The sequence below is a fragment of the Heloderma suspectum genome, chromosome 8 (genome assembly GCF_057233095.1).
Source record: "Heloderma suspectum isolate Gila_16-S chromosome 8, 16-S_ref, whole genome shotgun sequence".
Classification (NCBI taxonomy): Eukaryota; Metazoa; Chordata; class Lepidosauria; order Squamata; family Helodermatidae; genus Heloderma; species Heloderma suspectum.
The window spans coordinates 701,153-718,241 of record NC_139465.1 but is presented as its reverse complement, the minus strand read 5'-3'; the positions used below and the strand labels follow the sequence as shown (position 1 = coordinate 718,241).

The 17,089-nt window shown below is 65.2% G+C and overlaps 1 protein-coding gene across 1 annotated transcript; it reads left to right on the top strand.

Annotated features, from left to right (window-relative positions):
- Positions 1-4,247: 4,247 nt before the first annotated feature.
- Positions 4,248-16,925, top strand: PKD1L3 (polycystin 1 like 3, transient receptor potential channel interacting). The gene is made up of 21 exons (XM_084812424.1): positions 4,248-4,459; positions 4,738-5,084; positions 5,205-5,452; positions 5,662-5,892; positions 6,300-6,823; positions 7,867-8,063; positions 8,544-8,740; positions 9,378-9,540; positions 9,722-9,908; positions 10,433-10,676; positions 10,900-11,002; positions 11,139-11,282; positions 12,781-12,966; positions 13,161-13,473; positions 14,275-14,408; positions 14,584-14,708; positions 14,879-15,039; positions 15,224-15,434; positions 15,544-15,645; positions 15,852-15,983; positions 16,085-16,925. The coding sequence occupies exons 1-21, from the start codon at positions 4,248-4,250 to the stop codon at positions 16,178-16,180; spliced, it is 4,257 nt and encodes a 1,418-aa protein (XP_084668550.1). The 3' UTR covers positions 16,181-16,925.
- Positions 16,926-17,089: the final 164 nt, after the last annotated feature.

The following is a 17,089-nucleotide window of genomic DNA, read 5'->3' as shown; positions in this document are numbered from 1 at the left end:
CTGACTCGGCCAGTCTCTGACGCCCCTGGCAGCAGGGAGACCCGAGCCCAGCACCGACCACGCTCGCAGGGGCAGGGGTGCAGAGAATGCTGGGCACTTCTGGGCTCTCCTCTCCCAGCCCCCCAAGTGCTCCCACTGACCCAGGGTGCTCACCCCAAGGCTCGCTGCCGCCCATGGCCCCTAGTCCTCTGCCGACGCTTGAGGAGGCTCTGCCCCACCCTGTCCTCTGCCGCTGTGCTGCCCTGAGAAGCCAAGGAGGAGGCCAGGAAATGTGGCCATGCTACCCTGGCCCCCAGCGGCCTACTGGCTCGATGGGGCGTCGGCAGGCTGCTGCACCCCTCCCCGTTCAGGCCACGGGCTCCCAGGGCCCTCTTCTAGAGACTGGAGAGGGAGCGGAAGCACACAAAGGGATCCTTCACAGGGCAGGGGTCTTCAGGCAAAAGTGGCTGGCAGAAAGGGCCCCAGCCTGGCAAGTGGGGCACTCAGGAGTGTCCATCCTTCCCACAGGCCCCTTCATGGGTTGCAACGCCATCACCCGGAGGGGCGGCCAGTTCTGGGCCAGGAGGGAAGCGTGTTCCAAGAAGCTCATCTTCGTCTGCCAGTCCGGTGAGCGAGCCCACCGCCCCACTTGGCAGCCCTCGAGCTCCCCCAGCAGCCGCAGGGGTGGGGAGAGTTGCGGCTCTGCTGCCCCATGCGCACACCAGGGAGAGCCGTGGGGCCCAGCATGTGCGGGGGGCACTCTGCTTTAGAGCTGCCTCATGCCCAGCGGGTGGCCGCCTCGGGGAATGAGGGTGGAGGACATCCTGGGTGAGGGGAGGGCCTTGCTGAGGCTGCCAGAGGGCCCCCAGAGCACGCGCATTCCCCTGTGGAGCCCGGGGCACCCAGGCAGGCAGTGGCGCATCCCAAAGCCGGCCCGTGGACAGAAACACTCCTGAGCCTGGCCTCCCCTCTGCTCTCCCTCCCCGGTCCCCCATCCCCACAGGCCCTCCCTGGATCCACCGTGATGTCTCCCCGGCCCAGCAGGTGAGTCCCAAGTTGGGGTGAGGCGCCGCTCAAGCTGTGTTCTGACCGGCAGCGGCCCCGAGCCCTGCTGAGTGTCTGTCATGGCTGCAGCAGGGCCCCTGGGGGTGGCGGGGGCAGCCCAGGTGACTCTAGCCTGTCTCTAGCCTTCCACCTGCCAGTGGTTCAAATGCAGACAGGGGCCCAGGAGCACAGCAGCGCCCAGCCTCCCCAGTCAGCCAGCAACAGCCCCCCAGAGCCTCCCGCCTGGAGCCACTGCCCGGCCACCGCCCGGGGCCCAGTCAAGAACCGGCAGCCCCCTGCAGCCCCCTGCCCATCCGGTGACTGCCACCCACCCTGCATCCAGCAGCCCCCCCTTAGCACCCAGCGCATGCCCTCTGCTCCACATGGGGCTGGCCAGCAGCCCTCGGGCAGCCCTCGGCTCCGCAGGCTCGACGACAGGACCCTCTGCCAGCACCCAGCAGCACCCGTCCCCCCAGGAGGCTGGCTTGGATGACACAGAGAACCACTCATCACCCCCTGCTCCGGGACCTCCCACTGCCAGCTCCCCAGAGGCTGCAGCTGAGGCCAAGATGCAGGTAGGCGGAGGCTTGCAGCTGCCCGTTCTCCTGGTGCCTTCCCAGGTGCCCTGGGGGGTCTCCACAGCCAGGAAGGAACCCAAAGGGACACATGAACAGACCCCTTGCAAGCCCAGACGGCCTGAGCCCCTTCCTTTGCATGCCAGAAAGCGCAGGCTGCGGGGAACACCAGGTACGGACTGGAGTGGCAGGGGCCCAGGCCATCCAACGACACGGGGCAGGGCCTTCCCCCTCCCGCCAGAAAGAATGGGGGGGCACATTGGGGGCAAGGAGCTGCGGGCAGGCAGGGGAGGGTGGCAAGGTGCCGCCAGACCGGCAGCCTTCCCAGGGCCTGCTCCTGCAGGGGGGACTTGCCTCGCCAGGGCCAGAGGGGGCCCTTGCCCTACCTGCCTGGACTGGGTCCCTGGATGGAGAAGGGCGAGGGAGGACGCCGGGCCCCCTGGAGCACCTCCCTCTCCCCCAGCCTCATGTGGGGACTCTTCTCCGACAGGCCCTTGAGGAGCTGCTGCACCAGTTGAGCCAGACCGTGTGGTCACTGCCAGGCCATTGGCTGGCGCTGGAGAGGGCGGCCCAGGACCTGAAGAACTGGACTGGCTCCCCTGCCCTGCTCTCAGGAGCTGCCCAGGTACAAAGGCAGGGGCAGGGAGGTGAGAGAGGCGAGGGCCCTGGTTCCATGGGGCTGCCTGCTATAGGCCTTCTGCTGGGTCCCTGGTCGGGCCAGGCCACGGCAGGCTGCACCCAGGACCACCCCGGACCTCACAGCCGCCCTTGCTCCCACAGGCCTCTGCCAGCCGCTCCCTCCTCTTCTTGAGCTCACGGCTCCTGGAGGACCCCCTGACCCCCAACAACACCTCCCAGCCAGGCCCTGCGGCCACCGCCTCAGCTCTCTTCCAGGCCCTCGGAAACCTGCTCCAGGCCATGGACAGCTCCCGCGGAGGCCAGCAACAGGTGTGCAGGGGGGGCAGACGGAGGACCCGCGCCTCTGCCACCAAGGGAGGGGCACCGCCCTCCCACCCTCTCCCTCTTGCAGCATGTGCCCAAAGCTGAACCAGACCAGCTGAGGGAGGATGTTGCAGCCACCTGTGTCCCGCTGTGGCCGGTGGCGTAGCTGGGCCTCACATGCCCCCTCCGTCCCTCCCTCCTGGTTTCACTGCTGCTGGCAGCCATGAGAGACCCCGGCCCTTCCCCTGCTGAGAGTCCGCTGAGGCTCTGCCTGCTCCCAGCCAGCACCAGCGGGCTGCTCTGCTGTGGCACCACCGTGGTGCTCCTCCCTAAGCCCTGAGGGCCCTTTTTCAGGGGGAGGCAGCCCTGGGAGAGACGCTGGCGGCCCTGCCCCTGATCCAGACCGGGCTCCTGCTGGGCCGCTCCTCTGTGGCCGTGGACTCTCCCGTGCTCAGCACCACCCTATTCAGGTAGCTGCCACCGCCTCCCACCTGTGCACACTCGGGCGGGGGGGATGTGGCTGGGTGCATGCCTACCTGCAGGGTAACCCTCTTGCCCCTCGCTCCGTCCAGCGGCCCTGCAGCCTCCCTGTCTCGCCGGTCCTTCCACCTGCCTCAGCCGCGGCCCCTGACAGTCACCTTCCCGTCCTCCGCGTCCCTGGCACCCTTTCTGCACCAGCACAGCCACCTGCAGGTCCAGGTATGCGGGTCTCTTGGGCTCCGCAACATGGCAGCTGTCCGCTCAAGGCAGCCGTGCAGTCCGTCGGCAGGGAGCAGCTGGCGGGGGACGCTGTGGGGCTGGCTGCAAGGGGCGGCGGCGGCCCACTCTGGCTTTTCCCTTGTGCTAGGTGGCCTCCTTTGCACTCAACCCGTTCAGGCACCTGGATGAGAAGCCAGTGGGAAGCGTGGCGAGTATCGCACTTGCTGCCAGCAAGAAGCCCATCTGGGTCCACAGCCTTGCAGAGGAGGTTGAGGTGGGAGCGGGGCCCTCGGCACGGCCGTGGCAGCGGGTGCACTGGAAGCGTTTCCCTCCACCGAGGCCAGGCTCCAAGCCGGCCGTCGGGAGGGGGACTGGCACGGTGGGCAGGCACTGGGCAGCGTCCTGGGTGAGGGCCCTGCATGCCCCGCCTCTCGCCTTGCTGCACCTGCCGCTCTTGCGGGGCCCACTTTGCGGCAGCAGCAGGAGAATCTCCAGCAGTCGCATGCCGTCCTGTCTGTCCAGGAGGGGAGCAGGCGCTCTCCCAATTTCCTGGCCATTGCAATGGCTCAGAGATTCACTTCCGATTCACCACGTGCCCTGATTTTTATGTAATCCATTTCTTCAGCACGGTTCAAAACTGCAGTCTCGCCAAGGTGGCTTGCAACATACAGTTCTATTTCAGTATAACCAGTTCAAGAAATAAGTTAATTTTAAAGCCAATTGAAAAATGAGCCAGTAACTAAACGAAACATATATAATTTTCTAAAAACCTTTCAGTTAAAAGCCAGATGAAACAAATATTCTGTTTTATCACTGGGCAACTCTAAAAGACTCGCAACTGTCCTGCATGTGGAACCTACTTTGTTATGTTACTTTAAGATGTCCTGATCAATTGTCTTTTGAAATATTGTTCCAAATGTTCTCAGAAGCAGCTGCACCCAGATCCTTGCTTGGTTTTGCTTTGCCAACATGAGTCGACCCTTTGGTCATAATCAACAGAGTACGGATATGCTTTCTCCAGCCGCTTACATTAAATCCCAGAAGCAGAAGCAGTTCTCGTTCCTCCGTACTCTCAAGTACTGGATTTCAGGAGGCAGAGCTCAGCCTTCAGGCAGCTCCAAGGGTCCCCTCCTCTCTCACCCTCCTCCCCACCTTCCTCCTTCCTGCCCTTTCCTGCTGGACCTCACATGGGATTGCTGCATGGGAGTGCTGTGGGCGGGGTAGTTTTAAATGAGGGTGTCCTGTTGCAGTCTGTTGTGCATCCTGGGCATCTGTGTGCGCCTGCATGGGGCGTTTCTTTCCAGGTTCAGCCTCCTTCAAACCCAGTCACTCCACGTGTGATTTGACGGGGGGGGGGGATTTGCACCCACCGAAGGTGCTGGGTTGGGTACATCCAGGGGGCTTTGCTTTGGCTGGAGGGGGGCTCTTCTTGCACCCGCCCAGGGGCAAAGCTGCCCTTAAGAGGTGTGGGGGCGGAGTGCTGCCCATGGGGCTGTAGGAGCCACCTTTTCCCGGGAGAGGACAGCCTGCTCCTGAGGGCTGTGTGGCCCGGCAGCCAAGGGCAGCTGTGCCCAAGGGGCAGGCAGCACGACGTGGCTGATCCAGAGGGCTCTGTCTGCTTCCAGATTGAGTTTGGCAGTGAGCCTGACTCTCCCACCAGCCTGACCGGGGGAGTGGGGCACTTTGGCCTGGAGGTGAACGTCACGTCAAGGGAGCAGGCCCTGCTGGTCTTCGTGAGGCCCAGCGCCCCCCTCCAGATGGTCCTGCGCCTGGGCTTGCAACCCCAGCCCCACAGCAAGGGCCCCCTGCTCAACACCACCCTGCCCAGGGGCCCCTGGCAAGAAGGTGAGGGAGAGGGGAGCAGAGTGGCTGGAGGTGTTTGGGGCCAGCCTGGGCGTGCGGAGCTCGCACGAGGGCCTGGAGATGAGGGCTGGGCTCCAGGAAGCAGGGTGGGCGGTGGCTGAGCTCCGTCTGAGTGGAGGTGGCGCCGCCTGGGGGTGGCCTCTCCCGGACTCCCTGCTCTTGCTCCAGAGGGGGCCTACGTCTGGGTGATCCCCCCGGAGGAGCTGCGCCAGGGCCCGGGCACCTACTACATCTCTGCAGAGGTGGCCCCTCACTCCTGGGGCCGCTGGACCTTCTCCACCCGCCTCGCCAGCGCTGGATGCTACTACTGGGCCAGCCCCCATCAGGCCTGGAGCAGCGACGGATGTCGGGTACGCAGCGGGGCTGGCTGTGGGCTGGGAGCGTCCCCTTCCCAGCTGGAGCCAAAGTAGGCTAGAAGGCCAGAGGGGGGGAGCCAAGTGGGACACTGGGGGGGGGCTGGAGCAGGCCCTCAGAGCCAGCCCCCCTGCCCTCCAGCACCAACAGGCGCCACTCTCCCCGTACAGCAGCAGGGACGGATCTTCCTCCTCCTCTTTCCCAGGTGGGCCCCCAAAGCAGCCTGCGCACCGCCCAGTGCCTCTGTAGCCACCTCTCCTTCTTTGGCCATGTCTTCCTGGTCCTGCCACACACGATCAGCCTTCAGCACACTGGCCAGCTCCTCAGCAGGGTGGGCCAGAACCCGGCTGGCGTGGCCTTGCTCGGTGGCTTCTTGCTGGGCTATGTGGCTGCCCTCCTCTGGGCCCATCGGAGACAGAGGGTGGATGCAGCAAAGGTGAGCCAAGTGAGGGGCGAGGCAGGAGGGGGAAGCCGGTGAGACGCAAGCCTTTTCTGGCTCCCGCCCTGGTCATGCAGGGGTGTTGCCAGTTGTGGGTCACAGCCAGTCACCCCCCAAGCCCCCACACACAGACGCACTCACAATCCGGGCCTCCCTTCTTGCCGGCTGTCTTGAAATGAGGTTGGGGGGAGGCGAAGGTTTGGGCTGGGAATGCGAACAGACCCTGAACAAAGGGGCGTGCGGAGCAGCAGAGCGCGTCCTCCCGCTGACCCCCCGGAGCAGCCCCGGGCTCCCGTCCGGCCCGGGGCTGCCCAGCGGCCACCCCGCGCCGCCCGCGCCTGGCCCCTCCCTCCGCACCCCCTGCCCACGGCCGCGGACTCAGGCCGGGCGCTCTTCCGCTCCAGGCGAACGTCGCCGTCCTGGCAGATAACGAGGCCGGCGCCGGCTTCCTCTACCTGGTCCAAGTGTTCACGGGCTACCGGCGAGGGGCAAGCACGTCCGCGCAGGTAGGGGAGGGGCCCGCCTCGCCCTGCCGACGCCCCCGCCGTTGCCCCCGGCTGAGCGCGCGGACCGAGCCGATCCCGCCCAAGCGCGGGCGGTGCCGGGGGGCGCGCGGCTGCGCTCGCTCGCGGGCAGCTGGGGCTCGAGTCGCCCGCACCCTTCTCCTGCTGGGGAAGGAGCGGAGGAAGGGAGGCGGCCGCGCCGCGCCGCGCCGCGCCGCCTGGGCTAACGCCCCTCTCTGGCTCGAGGTCACCCTGACCCTCTATGGGGCCGAGGGCCGGAGCGAGCCGCACCTGCTGCAGCACCCCGGGGCCGCGTGCTTCGAGCGCGGCGGGATGGACGCCTTCCTCCTGGCCACGCGGACGCCCCTGGGGGCCCTGCACGCCGTCCGCCTGTGGCACAACAACGCCGGGCCCAGCCCCAGCTGGTACGTCTGAGCCCGGCCGCGAGCGGGCCGCAGGGCCCCGGCCTCTGGGGTCAGGGGCCCGCGGGAGGCCGGGAGCACGACGCTGGCCGGGGCGCGCAGCCCGCCGCAGGGCTGTGCGGGGGACGGGCCGCAAGCGCGCGCCTCTGGGCAGCCTCGTGCTGGCCGGCAGGGCCCGGGGGGGGGGAGCCCGCGGGCGGGCGGGCGGGCGGGCGGGGGCGCCGCTGCCCCGCTGCCCCTGGCGAGCGACCGGCCTGCCGTGCGCAGGTTCGTGCGCCGGCTCGTCGTGCGCGACCTGCGAGCCCGGGAGGCGCGGCTGTTCCTGTGCGGCTGCTGGCTGGCGGCTGACGTGGGGGACGCGCAGCTGGACAGGGTCTTCGCGGCGGCCTGCGAGGGGGAGCGGCGGTCCTTCAGGTGACTGCGACGCGCCCTCCGGCCAGGGCAGCTCCCGCGCGCGCGCCTGCCCGCTCCGGCGCCGGGCGCGGGCCTGGCGGGTGCCGCGAGGGGAGGGCGGCCGGCCGGGCTTCGGAGCCGCGGGCAGCGGGCCTGCGTGGAGAAGCGCTCTGTGAAGACCGAGCCAGGGGCAGCAGGCGACGGGCCCAGCGGCTCCCGAGGCCCAGCGCTCGCGCCTGGGCCGCGGAAACGAAGGCAGAGAGTTCCCCGCCACGTGCCGAGGGCCGTTGTCGAAGCGGCCTCCTAGCGAGCCAGACCTCGGGCTGTCTAGCCCAGTACGGCCCACGCTGACCGGCGGCGGCGGAGGCCCCTCTGCGGGGTGCGTCCAGCCCCGCCTGGCGGTGCTGCCGGGGATCGAGCCCGGAGCCTCCTGCGTGCGCCGCGGCCCCCCCCCCCCCCCCGAGCTGCAGGCCCTGCTTCCCCCGGGTCTGAGTCGGGGGTGTGACGTCCAGGCCGGAGCGGGGGCCCCAGGCACGCTTCAGCCCCCGCACTGCTCCGCGCGGAAAGGGGCGGCAGCCCCGGCGGGGCTCTCCCCACCTGTGCCGAGGCGGCGGGGCCCTGCCGCCCCCCGCAACGCGCCCTCCGCCCCACAGGCGCCTGTTCTGGGCAGGGCTGGTGGGGAAGCTGACGCAGGAGCACCTGTGGCTGTCGGTGGTGAGCTGCTCCCCCTGGAGCCCTTTCAGCCGCGTGCAGCGGCTCTCCTGCTGCCTGGCTCTCCTGCTCTGCTCCATGGTCATCAACATCATGTTCTGGAAGGAGGCGCCAGCGAGGGGGCACCAGCCAGAGCCAGGTAAGGAGGCGGAAGCCAGCAGAGCCCGTGGGGCGCCGGTTTGTCTCTCCCCCGTGGCGCTGGGAGCCTGGGGGTGCCTTGGCCATGGTCCCGGGGCAGAGGCCTCACTCTGCCCTGGGGCTCCCCAAGCAGACCCCCAAGAGCCCCCATCCCTGCCCTGCCTTTCTCCCCCCCCCCCGCTCCAGCCTGCCTTCTCCTGCTAGCACATCTGTCTGCAAGCACCAAGGATGCAGCAGCCCATGTGGGCCGAGCTCCCCAGCCCCGCAGAGAATCCCTGGGAGCTGGGAATCCCCCACAGTTGGCCTGGCCCTCCCTGCCCACCCCCCGCCGACAGCACCCCTTGGCATCCCAGCAGTGTGTCCGGCTGGCTTGCTGCTAGGTCTGATGGCGCCTCCGCCACACCTGCGAACACCAGCCTCCCCACTCGCTCCCTCCCTCCCTCCGCTGGGCTGAAGGCCTCTGCCCGTCTCCCCGAGGCAGGGCCCTTCCTGGTGACTTGGCAGGAGCTGGTGGTGAGCATGGAAGCATCCGTTCTCCTTCTGCCTGCGAACTGGCTGATCACCCACATCTTCCAGCTGATCCAGCCCCCGGCCCCGCAGCTGCCGCCCACCCTCTCCCAATGCCAGCAGCGTGTGGTGCGCTCCAGGCAGCCCCCCCCCATTGTGCACATCAAGCAGGTGAGAGCCCCGGAGCACCTCCCGCTGGGTCGCCACCCGCCTCGTGCTGGGGAGGGGCTGTGGAGCAAGGCGGTGCACAGACCGTGCACACCACCAGGCGCAGAGCTCAGTGGCTGCGGAGCCACAGCTGCGGAGCCCGTTCTCTGGGGCAGCTCCTCAGAGCCCCACTGCTCAGCACTGCTGCCAAACTGTGCCCTGCCAACTGCTGGTGACGACGGAAAACCCATCTGAGCCGGTTGCTTGCTGAAAGGCTGCAGATGCTTCCCCCCTGTCCTGCCTCCCCCCCCCCCGCGATAATGCTCCTCTCACCCTGAGCACTGCTCCAAGTTCACCTAAAGAACAAGCTTCGCCCTCCAACTTGCCTCCCAGAGCTCTCACTTGCAGGCACAGGGCCTGGCTGCTCGGTGTGCAGAGACAGGCGCCCTTGGCTGGTGGTCACTGCAGAGGTCTTGCAGACCTTGGGGCACCTGCAAGACTGGCATGTAGCCCCCCGGGCCCATGCTCCCCAGGCTCGCCATCAGCAGACAAGCCCCCAGGGAGCACCGTGGGGGTGAAAGAACAGGCCCCAGACCTCCCCCCGCTCAGGCTGCTGCTGCCCGCCAGGCACTTCTTCTCTGGCTCTTTCCTTGCATGGCAGGAGCTGACTGAAACCCTTGGCTTTCTCTACAAGAACCCTCTCTGCCAGCACACAGGCGGGTGCCCCAGGGCAACGAAGCACGTGCCGGAGCTTGTGGCCAGCCTGTGTGGCCTCATCCGCTCCCACCTCCAGCATTTGAGGGACCCAAAAGCTGTCCCTCAAGGTAACAAGGTCTTTGCTAGGGCGGCTGGCTCACGCACACACAGAGCCAGTCCTTTGTCCAGCACCTGAGCTGAGCATGATGGGAGGGGAAGGGGAAGGATGCAGCCCAGCCAGCCAGGGAAGCTTCTCAGCCACTGAGGCCTGGGCGGGTGGGACTGGCACCCCCTTGCTCCTCTTTTCAGAGGGGTTCCGTCATCTCCACCGCTACCTGTGCCATGTGCTGAGGGACTTCGAGGCTCAGCTCCGTGGCCTGGACTGGTGCAGCTGGCCTGACGCCTACGACTACCTGCATGCAATGGATGACCTGCGCAAACTCCGGCGGCACCTGGAGCAGTGGCAGCAACCCCAGCCCAGCCCTGAGGAGCCCAGGTACTCAGAGGTGGCACTCAGCTCCCACTTACAGGCAGTTTGGCAAAAATCGGCCATAAGCCCACGGCCGTCCCTGGGGAGTGGGATCCCTGGTGGAGAGGCATTGTGCAGTGGAGTGCTGGGACTGTCTCCCCACAACCCTCGCACACACAACCACTTGTCGGCCTAGCACGTCCCTTCAGATCCAAGGGCCGCAAAGCGTGCAGCGGAGCACACGCAGGACGAGACGGAACAGCCAGCTTCTGCAGTGCCCGGTGTGCAAAGCGCTCACCTGCCGCCTCCACTGGGCTGGGCGTGCAGCCTGAAGCCTGGGCAGAAAAGCCGGAGGAGGGAAACTAGTGCCAGGAACCCGGAGGGCCCAGGAGTTGGGCCCACGTCATGCTCGGGGCTGTGCCGCAGTAGGAAGGAGGCCATACCAGGTCTTGTGGGGGGGCGCCCTCCTCTCTGCCCAGTGCTCCCCTCAGTGCCATGGGCGGCGGCACGACCCGACCGGCCTCCACCTCCCAGCCCTCCTGCTCCACCAGGCCCGGGGCCCAGGCCAGCAGCAGCCCAGTCCACGAGCCGGAGGAGGAAGCGGCGCTGCTCCCCCACCGCCTCCCTAGCCGTTGCAGCTTCGTGTGCTGGCTGGTCTTGGGGGCTGCCAGCCTGGCCGCAGCCTTCTTCACAGTGCTCTACAGCCTCCAGATGGACCGGGAGCAGGCCACCCACTGGGTCGTCACCATCCTGCTCTCAGTCCTGCAGAACGTCCTGCTGGTGCAGCCGCTGAAGGTGAGCGCCCCCCCATGCCAGTCCTGGCAGGGCCCGGGATGGGCCGTGGTCCCCGCCCTAGCAAGGCGAGACGCCCACCATGCAGTGGCACAGGCGTCTCTGGGCACCGCGGAAAGTTCCACAGCCAGCAGCCGTCCTGCCAGCCCTGCGAGCACCGGCTCCTCGGGGGGGGGGGGGTTCTGGAGGGATGCTGCTGCTGCACGGGTGCACCGGTCCTCCACAGGTGCTGGCCTTGACCACCCTCTTCTCAGTGCTCCGCAGGAGGGAGCTTTGGCAGGACAAAGGACAGGAGCAGCAGCTCCATCGGCAGCTGAGCCTCCTCACCGGTAAGGCACAGCCCCGCCTCAGGGCACCAACCTCTCCGGGCCCAAGGGGAAGGCAGGCCAGCTCCCTTCTCCTCCTCCTCCTCCTCCTCCTCCTCCTCCTCCTCCTCCTCCTCCTCCTCCTCCTCCTCCTCTTCAGAAAGGCACCTCTGCCTGTCGTCTCGTGGCTCAAGGGACTGGGCCAGCCCCCTGTACAGGCCTCCCACCCTGACGCCCACGGCACCACAGAAGGAGCGCACCGCCAAGGAGAAGAAGCTGTGCTCCTTGCTCCAGGAGATTGCAGGTAAGCAGCTGCCCTGAGATGGCTGGCGCCCCCCCGCCCCTGGTCTGGCCACGGGGTTACATTGTCAGGGCTCACAGAGCGAAGGGCAAGCATGCACATGCGTGTGAGAGAGAGGGCGGGGGGGCATCGTCTGCCTTCCCTTGCGATGCTAACAGTGCCTCTGAGCTTCTTTCCTCCTCTCTGGCAAGATGGGAAGTCATTGCTGTGGGATCAGGAAGAGAAATGGAGAGCAGGCCCAACGCCTCGTATGTACCTGCCCGCCTGGGTCGAGCTGGGCTTCCTAAGGGACAACTGCAGCCACCACCCCCCTCATGCTCTCCCATGGTCTTGTGCCACCTGGCAGGGCGCAACTGCTGCCCCTTCCCTTCATCGAGGCACCTCATGCCATGATGGTGCCCAGCGTAGGTGGATTAGCCATGGGGGGGCAATGGTACAGATTACAAGGAAGAGCGGCGGCAGCAGCTGCTCCAGGTCTGCAATGCCTCAGCTTCTCTCCCGGTCCTTGCTCCATGAGTCAGGCCGGATTCGGGTGCCAAGTATGGGTGGGCAGGGCGGAGCTCCATGGTGGGCAGCGTGCCCCTCTGCTGAGCTACCACCAAGCAGCATTCCTCATGTGCTAGCGAGGCTTGCCAGGCCGCTCCCTCCGATGGGGCATGCTCTGGCAAGGCACAGATTTGGCCTGCCCCCCCCATCCGGCTCCTGTTTTCTGGCCCAGTGTATGGAGGTAGACAGGGCACCATGGCTCTGCCAGCCACAGCTTCCCTCTGCCACCACCTCCACAGGACTCCCTGCACCCAGGACTTGGAGGGAACCTCTCAGATGCCCCAGTGCACAGAGCCAGATATGCTGGACTGGTAGCCCACAAGATGTAGTGCTGATGAAAGAATTAGCAGCACGAAATAATTCAGGTAGAAAGTTTTATTTAGAAGTTAGGGGTAAGGGAACAGGAAGAGCAATAAGAAAAGATACAGACAGAAGTTATAGAAAAAAACCCAAGCACCAATCCCTTGCTTGGAAACCAGATACGAGTTAAACAACAAATCTACCTGGCCTAGTCTACTTACTCCAGGGTAGGACCCTTTGTCTCATAGCCAGCAACCGAGACCTCCACCAGACCGGATGGAACCCCAAAGACAAGGGGATAGACATTTCCCCCCAGCTTTCTACCACGTGAGACTCAGCACTCCGACTTTATTCCCTGCTCCCTCGCCCAAGGAAGAGGAAGTGGCCTCTTCACGCCTTGCCAGGTGAAGTAGCTTCCCCTGGCAGGCCAAGGTGGTTTACAGCCCGGGGTAGGGATAAGGGATAAGCTGCTCCAGCTCCCCTCCCAGGTGTCCCACAATTGCAAATCTTCTTTGCCAGATCCTGCCACCTACTATAATCAAACAAAAAAATTCTAACAAAAAAACAATGCCATCTTCTATTCACCCTCGACTCCCACTCCGGAACAGGAATGCAGCAGAACGGTCTCCCTTGCAACCTACTATTCTTTACACAGTGCAGCTGATTTTCCTAGCTGTGCTGATGGTTGTGAGCTACAGTGAGAGGGGACCCCATGAGTTCTACCTGAACAGCGCCCTCCAGAACACCTTCGCATCCGAACTGGATGACATCCGCACTCCAGAGGAGCTCTACAGGTGGGCCCGGCAGTCTCTGCTGCCCAGCGTCTACGGAGATTCTCAAGGTGAGGACAGGCGATTCTTTGTGCTCCATACAGGGAGGGGGAGAGGCCCTTCCCAGCAGGGCTTCACCCTGTCCTCGCCCCTGCCCTTTCCACAGCACCAGCTGCTTCTCTATCTCCTCCTGCTTTCCAGCTCTGCACGAAGGGCTTTTCCCCCGCATGCAAGAGCAGCAGAGCCTCCCCTCTTACCCTCCCAGGACTGGCCATGGATGGCAATTCTTTCCTTGTGGGCAGTGTGCGACTGCGGCAGCTCCGGGCCAAGGGAGCCCCACAGAAGCCTGGGCCAGCTCTCCTGCGCCACCCAGCGTCCTACCCTGGCCCACTGGAGGAGACGGCGGGTGCTGCTCCCAGCTGGGGGCCTCCTGGCGTAGACGAGCGAGCAGGGCAGAGTCCCTGGGTGCACCAGAGTGAGAGCACCCTGGAAGAGCACCCCATCTGGGGGAAGCTTGCTCTCTACCCAGCCAGTGGGTACCTGGCAAACCTCGGCACAAATGCAAGCCACGCCAACAGGTAGATGGACGAGGAGTGCCACGGGGGCGGGGGGCATACGAGGCAGCCGGCCTTCAAAGCATTCGCTGCGCTTCCTGGACAGGTGTGCCTCTGCATCTCAAGTGCCCCATCGCTGGGCTCTCTGGCCCTGTCTCATCTGCAGCTCCTAGCCTGGCAAAGCTGTGGGGGAGGGAGGCAGGGGCAGAGGAAGATGAAGGCACAGTCTGAGTGGGGCGAGGCGGAGGAGACAAAGAGTGCCTGGAACGCCCCCACTGCCCCCCCAGAACAGGCCTGAGTTGTCATCCTGCTCATTTCTCTTCCCCCTCCTACCTGGAGGTTCAGCAGACCCCAAGACATCCCATCCAGCAGCTCCCCCAGTTACCTTTTTGCTCTGAGACGCTGCCCAGCAGGTTCCTCCGTGGGGGTGGAGGGGCTGTTGGGAAAGAGTGCTGTTGCTAAGACAACAAAAGATCCTGAGAGCAGCCCCGCCTATTGCCAGTCAGCAGTTTGCCCTTAGCTGGTCCAGCAGGGGCCCCGGGGTGGCAGGAGAGGAGAAAGCAGCCCTGTGGGACTCTGTTTAAATTGCACAGGCTAGAGGCCAGTGGGGGTGCTCTGAGGGAGGACCAGAGTTTATGATGGGGGGAGCCTCTGACGAACACTGGAGCATGGTCCTGTATGCCTGCCCACCCCCAGCAAGCTTGGGCCCAGCCCTCGGAAGTCTCGCCGGCAAGCTCCCCGGCGAGCTGTGGTCACGCTGCATGGCAGCTGGTGGGGGCAGCCACAGCCAGTCACGGCCTGTGCGCACCGCACCTGTCCTTCCAGCGTCCTCCGGTACCTGGAGCAGCATCATTGGCTGGACGGAAGCACGCGAGCCGTCTTCGTGGAGTTTGTCGTCTACAACGCCAACGTCAACCTCTTCTGCGCCATCACGCTGATCCTGGAGACCAATGGGATAGGCAAGAGGGGTGGCAGGAGGGAGCAGCCATCCCCCGCCTGGACACTGGGCCGCAGACTAGGCAGGATGGGAGCAAGGAAGACGGAGGCTGGCCCAGGGCTGATGGGGGAGTGCCGCCCTTCGCGGGCACTCCCCCCTCCGCCACCCACCCTGATGCTGCTTCTCCCTCCCAGCAGGGGCTTTGCTGAACAAAGCGGAGCTGCAGATCCTCCGCCTCCACGCCAGCCTCGGCGTCCTCGTGCAGCTGGCCTGTGCCCACATCGCTTTCCTCCTGCTTCTCTTGTACAGCATCATGGTGCAGGTGAGCAGGGGGAGGGGGCTGTGCGTCCATGCTGGGCAGCAGCAGGGGCATCCATGGAAGTCTGGGTGGGGGGGTGGAGGCTGCTGTGGCGCCAGATGACTACATCATGGCCATCGCCCCTGCCCCTCGCTCCCCAGCGCGAGCCCTCATGGCCACCTCGCGGCTTGCAGGGCCAGCAGCTGAAGCGGCAGAAGTGGAGGTACTTTGGCTGCAAGGGGAACTTGCTGGATGCCAGCACCATCCTCCTCAGCATGGCTGCTGTCGGCCTTTATGTGAAGAGAGGCGTCCTGGCCCAAGGCATCCTGAAGCGGCGCCGCCAAGACCGCACCAGGCGAGTGGCCGCTTCCGGCTGAACCCCCGCCCCACCCCCCCTTGCGCAGCCAGGCCACATCGGCAGGGGCAGACCCCGCGGGGGAGCCCAGCTGGGAACGCCAGGCTCAGCCGCCGAGCACACGGCCACTTCCCCCACTCTCCCAGCGCAGAGGGGCTTTCAAAGGCGCCTTCCCTTCGGACAGATTCATCAGCTTCTATGAGGCAGTGGAGGTGGACTCCGCGCTGACATACCTGATCGCCTTTTTGGTGGCCCTGGCAACTGTCAAGCTGTGGACTCTGCTTCGCCTGAGTCCCCGAATGCACCTCATCACGCAGACGCTGCAGAAGGCCTGGGGCGAGGTGCTGGGCTTCCTGCTCGTGCTCCTGGTGTTCCTCCTAGGCTATTCCCTTGGGGTGAGACGCTGCCGGCTGGGGAGGGCTCAAGAAGCCCCCCGGGCAGAGCGGGAGGCTCCGCGGGCGTCCGCCCTCGCGCCTTCACTTTTGCTCTCTGGCCACCCCTCAGTGCAACCTCATGTTCGGATGGAGCATCGCCGACTACAAGACCTTCTGCGACTCGGGAGTGACGGTCGTAGGGCTCCTGATCGGGATCTTCAACTACGAAGAGGTGAGAGCCCTGCAGCCCTCACCCCAGTGAAGCAGGGAGGCTGGGCTTGGCACTCGCTCCGCAGCCAGCAGGATCCCTGTGTGGGGCTCCAGCTTTCTGGGCCAGCAGAAATATGGAGCCCTCGGTGCTGGAGGCTCAGCACTGCCCGCTGCCCGGTAGCGTGTGCCCAAGGCTACTGTCACACACTCCGTCTTCTCCGTGCTCAGGTTGTTGCTTTGGACCCCGTGCTGGGCTCCACGCTGATTGTCACCAGTGTCTTCTCCATGGTGTTTGTGATCATCAACCTGTTTGTCTCTGCCCTCCTGACCATCTTCAGTCAGGAGATGAAGGCGGCCAAGGTAGGCGACACCAAGAGGACCGGGGGCTGCTCAGCCTTCTCAAGGAGGGCTGCCACCCCTCCTTGCAACCCACATTCACAAGTCCCTTCCCCCCAATGCAGGCCAGCAAGGAGGAGTCCATGATGCAGCTGATTCAACTCAAAATCTCTGCCTTCTTTGGAATCAAGCGAAAAGCCCTGAAGGAGGCACAAGGCTGAAACCTCCTCCACCGCCTGTCACGGCAGCTCACTCCTGCCGAGGATCCCCATTTTCTAGGCATTGCCAAAGCATGTGCTGTTCCCATAAGCAAGCTGAAGCCCAGATGCACTGGCAGAAAGACCCGCATGGCTGTGCTCCCAAGTTGGGGGAGGCAGGAGAGAGGTTGCCCACCCCCCTCAGCTTCAGCATTTTCACTTGGTCTTGGCTCAGTGTCTCCTCCCTTGCCCCACGCCATTTTCTTTCTAACATGGTGCCCTCCTGACACTAGTTGGGGCTGGCCAAGGCATCCAGAGCCCCAGGCCCTTAAGCAGAAAGTCTCCCTCCTCAATCTTCCCCAGAGCGGGGGGGGGGGGGAGACTCCAACCCCGGGCAAGCCAAAAGCGGGCACCCGCCCACCTGCAGGCCTCAAGAGCCCTCACCCCGAAGGACCAGCATAAGCCTAGATGCACTATTGTTCCTCAAGAGAGGTGGCCCTGACTTACACTTGCAGGGAGAACCCCCACCTGCCCTTCCACGTGCAACAGCAGCTACACAAACACCAAGGGCCCCCCCTCCACTCTCCCGCAGCTGAAGGGGAACCTCAGAAATGCTCTGTGGAATCTGCTCTGTAGCCCTCATGAGCATGGCCCAGACCAACAGGCCTTGTCCCAAAGCACAGGCAAGAACCTGAAGGCAAAGCGCTGGCATCCTCCGTTTGGCTACGTTTCCACTCCTCAATAAATAGTGTGCATTGCTCAACTACAACTGGGCTGGCGCTGGGCGTGCTGCTCTGAGGGAACGCGCGCGAGTTGGTGGGCCACAGCGGCTGGGGGCCATCCCCATACGGCCAAGGGCTGAGATGGGCCACCAGAGACCAGCTGCAGCTCTCCTGTTCCTGCTCCACCACTGTCTCGCCACTGCCGTGAACC